The 15,910-nt window shown below is 39.0% G+C and overlaps 1 protein-coding gene across 16 annotated transcripts in view; it reads right to left on the bottom strand.

Moving 5' to 3' along the window:
* The window catches only part of MITF (melanocyte inducing transcription factor), a 243,903-nt gene that overhangs the window by 20,473 nt on the left and 207,520 nt on the right, over positions 1 to 15,910 (bottom strand). For 11 of the 16 annotated variants that reach the window (NM_001425284.1, XM_021068583.2, XM_021068584.2 and 8 more), the window contains 4 exon segments: positions 2,985 to 3,102; positions 10,993 to 11,088; positions 13,520 to 13,603; positions 14,654 to 14,881. In NM_001425284.1, coding sequence (NP_001412213.1) covers positions 2,985 to 3,102; positions 10,993 to 11,088; positions 13,520 to 13,603; positions 14,654 to 14,881 — 526 coding nt within the window. 16 annotated transcript variants of the gene reach the window in all.

Below are 15,910 nucleotides of genomic sequence, written 5' to 3'. Positions count from 1 at the left end.
TGAAGCAATCAGAAATAAGAACTGTTTAAGGCACATGAGTGGAAATGACAAAACACCTCATTTTCTACACAAACGGATGCTTATCCGACCTGATGCTAAATAAAAATAGGGTTTAAAAATTTTTGACTTTTAAAAGGCCTGTATTTTTTTCAAAAGCAGTATTTATTAAATAAACGCAAAAACTTGGCTTCTACAAAAGGGTGAAACACCAGTAACAAAGATGTCTAATGGACTATAAACATATGAGTACAAACAAGGAAAAATAAATAAATAACCAGAAACTACAGGAATTTGCTGTTGACAGTATATTATCCTGAGTTGAATTTTCTTCACAGGCAATGGAACTTTTCCATCTCTGATGGCTTTGTAACACACTTACTTACATGAATACTGAGCAGAGAAGCTCAGAAATGTCTAACTGGTTCATGGAAATGAACTCATTATTTACAAACTTGAGCCAGGTTCCATCGGAACCTGCTAGGATGAAATTATTCAGTGACCATCGGTCGGGGCAACCATTTACTAGTCTAAGTTTTAAAAAAAAATAGGGTACAGAGGCATTTGGTGGCAACTCCATTTGGAAAAATCTATTTGCATAACCATTCTTGTGAGATCTCTTTGATAAGGGAATACTTTCTCCCTGATAGAGAGCAAAACAAAACTAAAAAAAAAAAAAAAAAATGTTGTTTGACTAATCCTGGAATTCAGGAACCTCTGTTATTTTCTTTTCAGAAGTGATATCCTAAATATTACACTATCAAAATTCAGAATTTTATCTCCAAATAGAAATCTTCTTAGCCTAGCTTATAGCATATTTATTATATGTATATTATTATGTCTATTCAGATAGATAGATAGATATACAAATAGATCATTCAGAAACTGAATTATTTCCATGGGGGAGATCAATCCAAATTATTTTCTTTTTTTTTTTTTCCTCACACAGAAGCATGACAGGCAGCTTTTACTCACATACCCTCCACTGCAGTATCTTAACTTTTTTGGTTGTTTTCTTTTTCTGTTTTTTTCAACTTGCCAGCCCAACCCCTTGGTTCTCTGTCTATCAACCTCCACCCACCAGCTGTGGACCAGCTCTGGTCAAGGCACCACAGTGAACTACTTTGCCATCAAGTGGCTACAACCACATCCTTCCCACCGAGGCTGGAAGTAGGTTCTCTTCCAGGTCTGGGTACTTCCCTGCATCCTTAGATTACTCTTAGTATTATCTTCTCTTAGGAGCTGACTGCCTATACATGGCTGACAATTTATTATTTATGTATTTATTTCAGCCGAACCAATGGCATATAGAAGTTCCTAGGCTAGGGATTGAATTGGAGCTGCAGCTGTTGGCCTATGCCACAGCCACAGCATAGCAGCACTGGATCCAAGCCACATCTTTGACCAATGCCACAACTAGTAGCAATGTAGGATTCTTAACCCAGTGAGGGAGGCCAGGGATCAAACCCAAATCCTCATGGATACTAGGTAGATTCTTAAGCCACTGAGCCACAATGGGAACTCCATCATTCTTTATTTTAAACCTCCCCTCTTCAAATCCTCCTTCAAATGGCTTCTGTTTCCACTGTACCCTAACTCAGGTGAGAAAACTGGACTTCATGAAGCTATCTTTCCTCTTAGGTCAGATCTGCTAACTCTCAAGGCTATTCTTTTTCATCTACAGCATGTTGCCTCCAGAGCGATCAGCAGTCAGAACCCTACTTCCTGTTCCCTTTCTACTTTTTCTGGCACTTTGCGCTCATCTAGTCTGGATTGATCATTTTCTAAGATACCAGTGACTCTAGAGTATAGCAAACATTACATCTGCTTTTTTCTTAAACTGAGTAAGAGAGTGCACTTCCTTCACTCATTTCTCCCTATCACCCACTCCCTTGCCTCTTTTCTTTTTGAAGAAACAATCATATATACAATTCAAAACTCCACTTTGGACTCAGGTAAGAATTTTACGCATGTCACTCTAACCATATTTTATCATTATTTAACGCAGAGTTCATTTAGCTATATTTTCTAAGACTTCCTTCCTTCCTGGGAAGGTACTTACTTTTTTATTGGCTTTCGATGGTTTTCATGTATTAATTAATTAATTATCTTTTTAAAACAAAGTCAACAATTTTTTTAAAAGCCTTTCTCCTGACACAGTTTTCTAAAGTGTTTTTTTAAGATACCCTTGAAAAGAATAGGAATTTTTTTTGTACCAAATCTACATTCCATAGTCTCAGTCAATTTACCCAATCTTGTGGATGGAAGGACCAAATAAAAAAGGGGTGGGGGGGGGAGAGGTGAAAGCCATAAAATTCAGCATGGCAGAACGCCAGTTCTAATACAGTTTCGTCATGTTTTAATGGCCAAATGCCTTCCCTAAAGCATTAAACAAAAATGGCAAAATAGGTAATTTCACACTTGCCTCAAGAACAAATGATACCCGATGCTCCGTTTTACCATTTATTTTTTCACTCCATGTAATAAATCTTTTACACATGATATAGCAAAAATAACAGGAGGCACCTAAAGATATAAGAAATATCTTCTTACCTTGCCTCCATTACAGGCTTGAAAGTGTGTCAAAGGAAAAATTCAGACCAGGGTTCTTGAACTCAAATGTTTCTAGTAAATCAGGAAAATATCCAACTGGGTAGAGACTTCTTATGACTGAAAGTGTTGCCTGCTGCCCCCAGCCTCAAAGGGACAGCAGTCAAAGACACAATGATGGGTGTCACAGAGTAATGGTGCCATGGAGTAATGGCAGCCTGAATGCAAGAATCGCAAGAAAACCTGGAAACCAGGATTTTCAAGTATACATCCTCTATCCTAAAATATTGCTCAATGTTTTAACAATTGCATAGACCTAAAAAAGGAGGTCTGCGAGTTGGAAATGGTTCTGGATGGAGGTCACTATTTGGATAAGTTTGCTTATCAGAAAATAAATAGAAAATCCCAAATAAGGGGCAAGTTCTTTGGGTATTTACCTGTGAGCTCCCTTTTGATGTTGGGAAGGTTAGCTGGACAGGAGTTGCTGATGGTGAGGCCTGGGGGTGGCAGGCCTTGGTTTCCATAAAGATCAATCAAGTTTCCAGAGACGGGTAACTGGAGAGAGAGGAAAACAGTAACGGAAATGAATCATCGAATAATTCCTAAGTTGTTCAGCAAAAACTCATAGGCTATTCCAGATTTTATTTAAAAGAAATGGTATGATGTAAAAAGTTATTTAAAAAAAATTTTAGTAGGCGTTCCCATCATGGCACAGTGGAAACAAATCCAACTAGGAACCATGAGGTTGAGGGTTTGATCCCTGGCCTCACTCAGTGGGTTAAGGATCTGGTGTTTCTGTGAGCTGTGGTGTAGGTGACAGACAAGGCTCGGATCCTGCATAGCTGTGGCTGTGGTGTAGGCTGGCAGCTACAGCTCTGATCAGACCCCTAGCCTGGGATCCTCCCTGTGTGGCGGGTGTGGTCCTAAAAAGAAAAAAAAAAAAAAAAAAAAAAAAAAGTAGGAAAACCTGAGATGTTTACTTTTCCATTCATTCACAGATATATGGCTGCCTGAGTGGGTTCCCTTAGAGAGAGAAAATTTCACACCAATAAATTATTATACCACCAAGCTGATAGGTTTATTCTGAGTGTGGAGACAATGGATAACATGGCAAACTCATTACCAAGGCCACCTAGTAGCTTAGAGTAGATAGATGTTCAGGAAATGTTGGCTATTATTAGACAATAAGGTTCTATGCAGAATGGCTTTGTCACCAAACTAGGTTTTTCACCAAAATCAATTTCCTTCTTCCCTCGCTTCCTCTCCCCCTTCTTCTCTCCCTTCCTTTATAAGGAAAAGCAATGAAAAGTGTTCTCTTATTGAAAAAGAAATGGTCTACTGCTAAAGAAAAGCGGTTTTCCTTGAAACTGAAATCTTTCCCAAAACCACAAGAGGGAGCCCAATGACTTTGATAAAAGAACAAAACTTTAAACAAAAAAAGTCTTCCCAAACTAGCTTACGAGTGATTATCTCCAGTTATGAACTGAATATTTTCAACGAGTGAACCTTTTTTTTCTCTCAATTGACTTCCTTATGCTCTATCTGCAGTTCCCTGAAAGCAGTTCACTGCCTGAGTTTGATGCACCCACTTTTGTAGATCTAAGAGATCCAAGACACTTCCTCTTCCTACTCTCTGAAATAAAGTTCTAAGTCAAAACTGTTGGGAAACAGTTAAGTGACTTCATTATTTCCACCGCAGAAACGTCCCATTTCCAGCGGAACTCAATTCTGGGAACCATTATTACCAGGTAAGACTTTATGTCATTCGGTCTTTCCCTGACTTGATTACACACTCTGAATTTTACTCTATATCTGAGAAAAGTAAATTTGGACAGCATTCAAGTGTGGTTAAAATATTTAGTGACCAAGAGGTACCTGGGCAAGATTGTACTGCAACATGGCACATTTCTTTCTTTCAAATAACCACCAAATACAGATGCAAATATACCATGAAATAAAGATAGAGTCAAATGTGTTCCTCCTCACTGGTAGCCATCAGCCATCTCACTCCAATCATAGCTTCTATATAAATACTCTATGAATTTAACCCCTAGCTAGAAAGATGTGGGAGGGCTGGGTACAGAATAAGGTATTTTTCAACAGGTTAATATGAAACTTGCTCTATAGCATGATTGGGCCTGGGGTCAGCCAGGAGAGACAGATCAGGAGAGCACATCTCTCTTTTCCACTCAGCCCTTTACCTCTGTGAAGACAGCATTTAAATTATGTATATGCAATGTAATACACATACCTCGCTATACATATGCATATGTACAACGCATTGTGATAAATTAAATTGCCCTTGAACCATATTTCAAGGCCCTCCAGTTAAGGAACTGATAAAAAACTGACTTTGGTTATTAGCAGTCATTTCGTTCAGTGGTTTTAATATGAAACAGGTCACCTTCCAGGGACAACCTTGCCCTACGTGTGTTCAGTTTTATTCTTGTCCAGCTTAATACAGCAAAGTGAAAGGTGCCCAGATGTCTCAATACAGCACTGTGGAATTAGGAAGTCAAAACTTACAAAGCTGGTATGACATGTGGTAACCCTTCTAGATTCGAAAGCTTTATACTCCAATCCTTCTGGAGTTTCAGATTTGGGAAGAACTACCAGGTATTCATAAACCAAGAATATGACTTGAGAGTCAATGCAATGAGCTAAAAAAAATTATTACCTAAGCTGGAGAGATATAAATCACACGTATAATATTTCATATGAAAATTGTATGCAAAACATTCAATTGTGTCATTATGATAATTTGTTAGGGATAAATAATAGGCAAGTGATATGTACAATCAGCTTTGGAAAAAACCCTCTAAGTCATCATTGGATCTACAATGAACAGATATCTAATTAAAAGCTTCTCCAGGACAAGAATATATTTTCTAACCATAATCTAAAGGAAGATTATCTGTATTTTCTGTATATATATATATATATATATATATATATATATATATATATACTTAATAAATGCAGAACAGGAGACAGAAAAGGTAAAAGAATCAAAAACTGGGATTGAGACAGAAAAAAGATTCAAAGGGCAGGGTGGAAACAGGAAGAGAAAGACAGAAGCACGAGAGGGAGAGAGAGATAGATGGGCAGGGCAGGTGGGAATGGGGGAGATCCAGAAAGAGGTGGAGTGGGAAGGGGTTAAAAACTACAGAGAAGATCGCTCTGAATGGCATGGATTGACAGCAGTGCTGATCAAAAAGAGAGATGCATTAAAATCTCTGTAACGAGACGCCTTATCGGGCACTCCATCGAGGTCAGACATCATTACTTTCAGTTGAAGAAGCAGCTTATAATCCTCTGGAGGGTTTCCCACTTTGCCTGCTTTTCTATTACTTGCTGGTTAGGATCAGGCAGTGTAGAGCCTGCCAGAATATCTTTCTGGGGAAAACTTCATTTGCTAGGCTCCTGTGCTGAGCCAGGCACAGAAGCAGAAAGGCACTTGGTGTAGCTTATCTTGCTGATTTTACAAAGAGGAGAGTCAAGGTTCTTGCTATAACTGAGAGGGAGTTTTGGATAGGAAGTTTACTTCCCATGTTAATAGCAGTATTTGGGAGTTGATGTCAACCTACTGATATTAACCAATTAGAAAGTGCAGTTTTCAATTAATTTCCAACCTAACCTGGGCAAATAAAAACCCATTTGCTCTCTAACCAAGTGTGGATATTCAAATTACAAATTAACAGTACAGTCATTTATAACCTGGGCTTAGGAGTCAGAGACCCAGGTTAGAACATGACTCTGTCACTGACCTAACAGAGTCAAGAGCATTAATCTCTTTCGAGTGAGATGTCCCTCTCTGAAAATTGGCAATGATGTCACTCATCCAACAGGGTTTTGTAAAAACTGAGATAAAATAGGTGAAACAGTATACCTGCTTCTCAAGTGACTGATAAGCTGCTATGTTTAATAATATAATTTTCTAGAAAGTACTATATTCCTACTCTACAGTTTGGGGACAGTTGAGCTAATTTTCACCTTGATCAGCAAAACTACCTGCCATGTCAACTTCCAAGCATCTCTTGGTCCATTGCACCAATTTATTGGACTGCAATGAAAATCTGAGCATAGAAACCAGGGGATATGTAGGGCTAAAGCAAGCTACTCAGTATCCTAAATCTTCTCTGTTAGGGGTTGTTTTGCCCTCTTTTCCCAAGAGAACATTTGTCAATGTCTAGAGTCATTTTTAGTTGTCACAGTGGGATGACAAGGTGCAACTGGCATCTCATGGGTGGAAGCCAGAGATGCTACTAAACATCCTACAATGGACAGGACAGTCTCCACTACATGGGATTATCCATCCCAAATGTCAACAGTACCAAGGTTGAAAGACCTTGCCCTAAATGATGGTTTACATTCTTTGCATTAATGGCTATTATTCAGTGAAGCTACTAAAAGGAAGGCTGATTAAGACAAGATGCCTTTATAATTAAAAATTAGTCTCCAAGCTGTGCAAATTTAAAAATGGTGTGTGGTTTCCCTTCGGAGTTAGAAAAATCCTCCCATAAACAGTTAACATCATAATTAGGTCAAAATAACACCTTTGGAGCTAAGGAAGAGGAAGAAGCGACTTCTGTTCACATGAATATATTGTCTCTTTGCTGGGTTTTCATTTAGCACATTAACCTGAGGGACAAGATTTCACTTCCAGTGTAGATGCTACACAATGGATAGACGAAAGCCAGAGTCTAAATAGGACAAATAAAGAAAGGGTAGACACACCATGGGTATGTGCCCCAAACTTGGTCTGAATCAAGTTCTTCAATGGTCTGCTCCACCAAAATGAATATTTTTCCAAGTAAATGGCAACTGTAAAATATTATTATTTTTTTCTCTTTGGATGGTCCCCTTCTCTGAATATCAATTGAGTACTGTTAGCACAAGTAAACTGGGACTTTTATTCTTTGTTTGTGATAATACAAGAGGCCCTTGTGCTCTCAGAATAGTTATTTCTAGACTCCAATTCCCTTAGGATAGTTTCCTCCCTGAGTGTTCCTTCCACTTTGTTTTTTAAAGTCATTAGCTTGAAATAAACCATTTCAAAGAATCAAATAGAAGGGGAAAAAAAATGCCCAACATAAAGAACATAAAGTTTAAACGTCACTGTGGGGGAAAAAAAAATAAAACATCAGGAAGTTGTAGGAGCTTTGTTACTTAATTTTGACAACTAAAACCCAAATGTATCAAGAATAAGAGCTAGTAAATGACATTGGGTGAGAGCATAAAAGGGCTAGGACTGTTGTAAATGTCTTTTTGTAGGTTTACTCTTACAGTTTTCATATGGATTTGACTGGTTTAGATGCTATTATTATCCCCATTTTCTAGAGAAGGGAAATGAGGCAGAGAGGACAAACAACTCACCCCAGAGTAGGTATCAAACTCAGATGTCTGGCTTAGAGTCTGTGTTGCAAATCTCTATGATAGAGTATCTTTCCACCAGCAGTAAAATGCTGAAATAGTTTTGTTGTGGGAAAGCGCGGATGGATGGGAAGAAAGAAGAGAAACAGATGCCAGGACAAAGTCAGTGATACTGAGGATGGCTGCAGGTTACTCTTCTCCTGACTATAAATGAATTAAAGTCTGCCCAGGGGTTCTTTCCCATCTGGGAATGCCCCTGCCATGGCCTCTGCACTCCTGAACTATCCTTCTCCATTCAAGGTCTGAAGTGGTCCCCCTTTCCAGACTCATAAGCCCAATGAGATCAATGATACCTCACTCATCCACATCCACAGCACCTTGCCCAGTGCTGGTCACATGAGAGACACTGAATAAATGCTGAGTCAATCTTAAAATGAGTTCAGGAACAACTGGACAACGAAGGACTCTAATGCAGACTGACCAAAGAGACACACGCATTTAGTCTCAAAAGTCAGGACAATTATCTTTAGAAGAGTTGTCATGAGGACAAGTTTGCCATGAGGCAATCTGGGACCCATACCTGGAAATCACAGAGGCACTCACTGTGAGAAATACACAGGTGCCAAGTAAATATCACCTATGCAAAATACCATCAAAATCATTTGAAACGATAATAAATTATACTTAATAATAAAAAATCATTTGAAACTGTAATAAACACACTTAATAATTGAGATATTGTTGAGTACAACTTATGATCCCAAAGCCAAATAGTATACATACTTCAGAAGACATAAGGAAGGCCCAAGGATCAGTCCCATTTTACAGACTGGGGAAAAGTAGGACTTTAAGAAGCTAGGTAACATGCAAGGTCAGACAGTAAACGGCAGGCTCGGGATTTGAACCCAGGTCTGATCATAAATCTTCAACTCCCAACCACTGTGCTTTACTGCTTCACTTGTAAGTGGAGGCTTTCAAGAAGCTGGATGCCAGATGTTTTGGTGAGAAATACAAAGGATATGAAAGAAGAGGTTAATGCATTGAACACTAGGTTGGATCAGGTGATGTCCAAGGTCCTCGCCCTTGGGGAAAAATTAGAAAGGGGTAATTTTTTTTTTAAATTATGTCATTTCTACAGTCTTCCTGAATGTGCTCAGGTGCCCACTTGATGCCACTGGAAAAATGACCACCCTCATCAGCAAAGCCTTTTTAAGATGACTGGGCCATTAATAATTAATGCTGCTAGGGCACTGGGTATATTTATAAATTCCCTAGTGCAAGCTCCCCCAAGGGTTTTGCTCTTGTTCACCTTAGGATTTTGACTGCTGACAAACACAGTCTGCCTCACAGGATGCAAGAAGTTGGAAGCAAGAGGGTTCCATGCAAGCCAACCAGGGACTCAAAGAGGGTGAGAAGAGTTTGGCACAGAAACATCTGTCAGAAAAACATCTATCATAAAGAATATTTAGTTCTTTCGAAATCGGTGGGGGACAGTGGGGGCGGGAGGCTAGATGAGTAGTCAGTGGAAAAAACTAAGGACCCTAGAAGAAGCTTAGAGGTTTCATGTGGAGTTCTCACCCTTCAAGACTTCAAGTAAGTAACTTATCTGAACCACAGAAAGGAAATAAAAGGTTAACAATAAAATTTGGTTTGTGAAGTCCCCGTCGTGGCCCAGATGAAACGAATCTAACTAGGAACCATGAGGTTACAGGTTCGATCCCTGGCCTCGCTCAATGGGTTAAGGATCCGATCTTGCTGTGAGCTGTGGTGTAGGTTGCAGACACGTCTCGGATCCTGCATTGCTGTGGCTGTGGTGTGGGCTGGCAGCTACAACTTCCATTAGACCCCTAGCCTGGGAACCTCTATATGCTGCAGGTGAGGCCCTAAAAAGCAAAAAAAAAAAAAAAAAAAAATTTGGTTTTCTAGGGATTTTGCCATAAGTAAGTAAGGACTACCAGGTTCCCTTGCCAAGGGAATTTACTACTAACATTTAACCTTAAATTTTTTTTTTTTTTTATTGTGGTAAAAGCATATGATCTAAAATTTACCGTCTTAACCAGTTTTAAGGATACAGTTCGGTAGCCTTAGGTACATTCACTCTGTGGCACAACAGAGCTCCAGAACTTTTTCATCTTATAAATCTGAACCTTTGTACCCATTAAAAACAACTACTCCTTAAACCCTGTACCCCCATGGAAGTTAGTATTTTAAATACTAATTACTAAAGAATATAATAGTCTGATGGCACTTCTCTTAGAGAAAACAGAAAATAATGGGCCTGGGCATCCAAAGACATACTGAGGCTGGCTCTGACACATCTGAGCTATGTAATTTTGGTCAATAGGAGTTAAACTTTCCTGATCCTAAAACTGAGGGCAATGATACCACACCAACATGACTCAAAGAATTCCGGCAAGGGCTTAATAAAACCTGCAATAAGACTGGCAAAATGGCACCGGGAACTATATCCAATCTCTTGGGATAGACCATGATGGAAGCTAATATAAGAAAAAGAATGTATATATATGTATGACTGGGTCACTCTGCTGTAGAGCAGAATTTGGCACAACACTATAAATCAACCACACTTTAATTAAAAATTTTTTCAATTTTTTTTGGCAAAACGGTAACAAAATTCAATGGAAGGAGTGAAAGAAAAGAAACACTACAAGCATAGTAAAGTTATTTCTTTAAAAACTGCATTAACTTTTCAGGCCAACTAGAATACCACCATAAAGAACACAATCTACAGTATTTTCATCAGCAGCAGTGTACTAAGTTAGGCATCAGATGTCAAGCGGAATTGGAAGACCTAACTTGCTACTGAAGGTGGACTTGGACTCCAGGGAGTACAGAGTATAATCATGGGATTACTGAAAAACTCATGAGAAATCCTTACTTTCCGACATCTTAAGTCATTTATTTGTGATCATAAGATAATTGTCTCATTCTCAATAAATTTCTCAATGAATCACGTGCAAAAAGAAAGTGAAAATTCAGGAAAAGGGAGAAAACCCTGGGAATAATATCTCAAGATGTTCTTTTAGAAAAAAAGAAAAAAAAAAGAAATACCGTATTCGCCATTTGCAAGGCAGGATCCATCAAGCCCAGGATTTCTTCATTATAACTTGATTCTAGGCTAATGATGTCATCGATTACATCATCCATCTGAAGGAAAAAGGCGATGGAAGAGAAACAGATATAAGCAAAAATTATGCAAAGCAATCCAGAAAGAAATCCATGGTCTTTCTGTACCCAAAGCAGTAACATTTTTAGGACCTATTGTATAAGCACAGGGAAATTTACTCAATACTGTGTAATAACCTATATGGGAGAAGAATCTGAAAAGGAATGGATATATAAAATATGTATAACAGATTGACTTTACTGTATGTCTCAAATTAACACAACTTTGTAAGTCAACTATATTCCAATAAAATTCTGTAGTTAGATTCTAAGACGTAACTGCCCTCTTCCTCCCTAAATAAGAACACTATGGAAGACCATTAACACTAATGGGTCATGAGGATGACATATACAGCCAGCACTTAATGGGTGATTACTAGGTGCCAGGCACTGGGCTCAGGGCTTTTTTATGGGCTAAGTGATTTACCCGGACAATAACCTCATCCAGGGTAGGTGTTATTAGTATAGCAATTTTTCCGTTGAGATATATGAGAAGCAAGTGTCCAAAGTCGCACGGAAGAAGGGTTAGAGCCATAGTTTGAACCATGCTCTCAACTGTTATGCAAAACTACCTACCCTTAACAGGAAAGATGAACTAGGAAACTACATCTTAAATGACAGCTGCCTTTTCTTTTTCCCCTGAAGACTATGCCCTATAGCCTCCCTTCACCCTCCTTGGAGTAAAAAAAAAAAAAAAAAAAAAACACAGATGGCAATCCAGCCCTTTGCTCCTATAGTGGTGTGTGGGGCACTGGGGCTCCTAAACCATTGGGTAGCCCTGCACTAACCTTACAGTGACTTATAAAGTAAGTTCTCCTTGTACAGCTGCCAGTGTGCTATGCACTCCCAGAGGAGTACACTAGGACGAGGTTATCATTACAGTCGTGGAGCTGACATTCCCTCTAGATCAATTTTATTCCTGAAGTACCAAAACATCAGTTATGATAATAAACAACAGTGATTACATGTGCATTGCAGCAGTTGCAAAGATAAGTCTGTGAAAACGTTTCTTCATAAACACTTTCTAAACTTGAGATACTTGTGTGTATGTGTGTGTGCAGGTGTATGTGTGCACACATGCTTGGGTCTTAATAGTGCTTCACAAGTACACAATGAAATCTCAAAACTGAAGACTTCTCTCGTGTCTTCTTGCCATTTCCAATTAACAAAGACAGGCTCCAACATCATGGGGCTTGTCTGAATCCTGGTTCTCCAACTTTCTGGACTGGGGCAATGCCTCTAATCTTTAAAACCTCAGTGTGCCTGTGGGCTAATGGGGTTAATAACTCAATTGCTGGAGTTCCCTGGTAGCCTAGTGGTTAAGGACTAAGTTGTCACTGCTGTGGCTTGAGTTCGACTCCTGGCCCAGGAACTTCTGCATGTTGCAGGCACAGCCAAAATGTTAACAATAACAATAATAATCATGACAATAATAGTAATACTCATTGCTTTCTTGGATTCTTAAGAGATTTTAGGACAAACCATATAAAGTGCTCACAGTGCCAGGGATATAGTAAACATTCAAAAAATAACGAGGTCAGTTTCAAATAACTGCCACTACATTGTTTATTAAATTCCATTTCTACTTACACCAGTTTGATCTGTTTTGTTTTAAAGAGATGCTTTTCCAAATGACTTGGTGAACTGGATAATGTGCCAGAAGACTTACGAGCAACCTCTCTTTGTGAATTTTTTATTTTATTTTTAGGGAAATGAAATTAGTGAGCTTGGTGTGATAGGAATTTTAAAATAACTTTTTTTCCCTTATGAAAAGAGTAATACATGTTGATAAGAGGCAGTAGAGAAAAGCAAAAAAAGTGGGCATTTTTTTGTTGCTTATTCTTTCTCTCATATGTGTATATACACATTTAAAATATGTATTAATAAATGGATGTAGCATGATTTATATAGCCATTAAACAGGATGTCAGAGAACAAACTTTCATAATTTGGGAAAATATCCATGAATTACTGTTCAATGAATAAAGTCTCAGAATATAGCTTCCATGAGATTCCACTTTATAAAACTGTATAGATCATACACACATACATCCTGGTTTTACTAATATGCCTACCAAAGTTGCAAACCCATAAATTTGTATAACTTACTTTGATGATGGAATCTAAACGAAGTACAACAGTTTACATTTTATTTATGAAAATTTGTGTATTTTAAGCACTGTTTAATAACAGAAATCAACTTAGGAAAAAATGTTGGATCATTTCCCTGGTAATTTTTTCATCATGAGACATAATGAAGAAAATAACCCTGCTCAGAGCTTTCTCAATTAAAAAAAAAAAAGTCAGTGAGGGAAAAAAAAAAGCCCTGAAGTCATCAGGAAGGTGTGATTAGCCACTAATATAGATCCTCATTACAAAGTGTCACATCCTTGGGCTGTCGAGTCATTCAATACCTGCATGCACGACGCTCGTGAATGCGTGTTCATACTTGGGCATTCGCTCTCCGCCCTGTTTTGTTCTTCAAACTTATAAAATCCCTGCAAAAACACAAGCAAAAACAGCCCATGACTTGGATTTGCAAGTGACTTTTTCCAGGACATGTTCACAGGAGGCTGATGGTGCAGCAACAAGATGAACTAAGCTTCCCAATAAGGTGGAATCTGACCGAGAAAGGAAATAAGGAAGGAAGAACTTGCATCAAATCAGCTTGAGAGATGACAAACATGGACAGAGAAGAAACAGATGGTTGGTTTGGGCAAAAGGGAAAAGATTTAGTCCCTCTAGAAATTAAAATCAATCAAACTTCAGATGAGTCACCTCTGAAATCACATAAATATTTCAGAGGACAAACTCCATAAAAATGAAGCTCATTGTCTCAGAATTTGGAAATAAGAGCCATTAACTCAAAACTCTCCTCTGGATTTGGATGCTTCAAATTTTGATGGAACTATTAGCCTGAGGTATGTTTGAGTCTTGTCTCCAATCCAGCCTTTGCACAAGCAGATTTCACCAGCAGCGGCAATTTTATTAGGAAACCAAATTCACCCAGCAAGGAAACCTCGGCCTTTTTGTTAAATTCTCATGTGCTCTAGTCTTCCAATCCAGCCACGCACATTCTGGGCTTTTTTTTTTTTTCCCCTTCCCAAATCTGGGAGAAATAAAAATAATATTCCAGACATTTACAACAAGCGGAACTTCTAAACCGCCTGTCCAACACCTTTTCTATTTTTGCTGCCCCTTTTCCACCTTCCCTTCTCTCCCTGCATTTTCACTGCTTTGTCAACGGAAAGGCATGGAAGAGAACACTCAGCTAAGGAAGCGGAAACGGGGTGGGAGAAAAAGTGTCCTCGCCTCCACCTTCCGCTCCGAGGGGGCCAGGTCTTCCGCCAGGAGCTAGAACCCAGTAACCCGGTGACGGTGACGGGGAGAAGAGGCTGGAGGGTGACAGCTGGCATGGGGAATCAGAGACAAGGGCCGGTGAAGCGGGCCGCACGGACAGATTAGAGTCCACAGTCAAGTGCGGAAGGAAGATCCAACAGACAGTCATTTAGTGGAAGAAGGAGGAGAGGGGAGGAGACATGAATTACCTCTTTTTCACAGTTGGAGTTAAGTGTAAGCATAGCCATGGGGCTGTTGGGTGCGCTGCTCCCCGGCACCGGTGGCATGACATGGTCGCCAGGCTGGTTTGGACATGGCAAGCTCAGGACTTGGTTGGCATGTTTATTTGCTAAAGTGGTAGAAAGGTACTGCTTTACCTGCTGCCTTTGGGCTTGCTGTATGTGGTACTTGGTGGGGTTTTCGAGGTGGGTCTGCACCTGAACATAGCCACGGAGGAAGAGAAGAGAGCGCTGTTATTGGTGAGTTTCGGACAGCTCTTCTTTCAGGCACAAACATGAGACGGGCAGGTCCACCAACAGAAGAGATTTTTAAGCCCCTGTTAGGTACCAGGCACTGGGCTAATGGATTTTGATATTACTGAAGTTTAAAGGCTAACTCTCAGGATTTGGGGTAATACTTTGCCCTGTTTCATTTCCCTGTTAATTAGCAGTCCATCTCTTTAAAACCTTGTGCCTTCTTCTCAGATCTAATAACTCAACATTTGCAACTATGTAGAGGGCAAAAATTTCCCCCAACACACCTAAGAGGGCTTATTAAGACCAAAACAATAATTTAAAAGAAGGAGCATAACTTGATTTATTTCACTATTCTTTGGCAAACAAAACAGCTTTCTGTTTAAAAGAAAGAAAGAAAAGAAAACCTCCTTAAGAAACAACTGTAAAGTTGTTGAAGAACAGAAACAGAAACATTCCAATGATTAAATCAAATAGCTGTGGATTAATTCTTCCCACTTTCACTTGGACATGATTAGTTAATATTTTAATTAAGATCTTAAACTCAACATAAAAAGCAATTCCACGTTAAGTAGTTTCTTTCAAACATTCTATGCATGTGTTTTTGAAAGCATGAGTATTGAGCTACCAGGATCATTTTCCCTTCTTCTTTACAAATATTAATGCAGAATAAGAAGCTTTTTTAAAAAAAATCAATGACACTCAATTTAAAGTCACTTTTGCCTTGATAAACACAATTTAATCTGATGAGCTATGAACAGGAAGGAGCTGATGGAGAGAGCAAAGCCATGTACTGGGGGCCGGGGGGTGGGGGGAGGGAATCCAACTAATATTTACTTTGTTCAAAACTACATTGACTTACTGCTTATGGTACCAAACAATAAACAGCATTAAACTGGAGACACGTACTTACTGACAACTGTGGGTCTACAAAAGCAACAATGAAAAGGTGAAACATTCAGTTTAATGATTACATTTCAGAGACCGAATATG

This window comes from Sus scrofa, chromosome 13 (genome assembly GCF_054392235.1).
Source record: "Sus scrofa isolate SSC_HxYL_T2T_F1_AM1 chromosome 13, Sscrofa_HxYL_maternal_Yorkshire_Landrace_v2.0, whole genome shotgun sequence".
NCBI classification, from domain to species: Eukaryota; Metazoa; Chordata; class Mammalia; order Artiodactyla; family Suidae; genus Sus; species Sus scrofa.
This window is presented reverse-complemented; position numbering and strand designations above follow the sequence as displayed.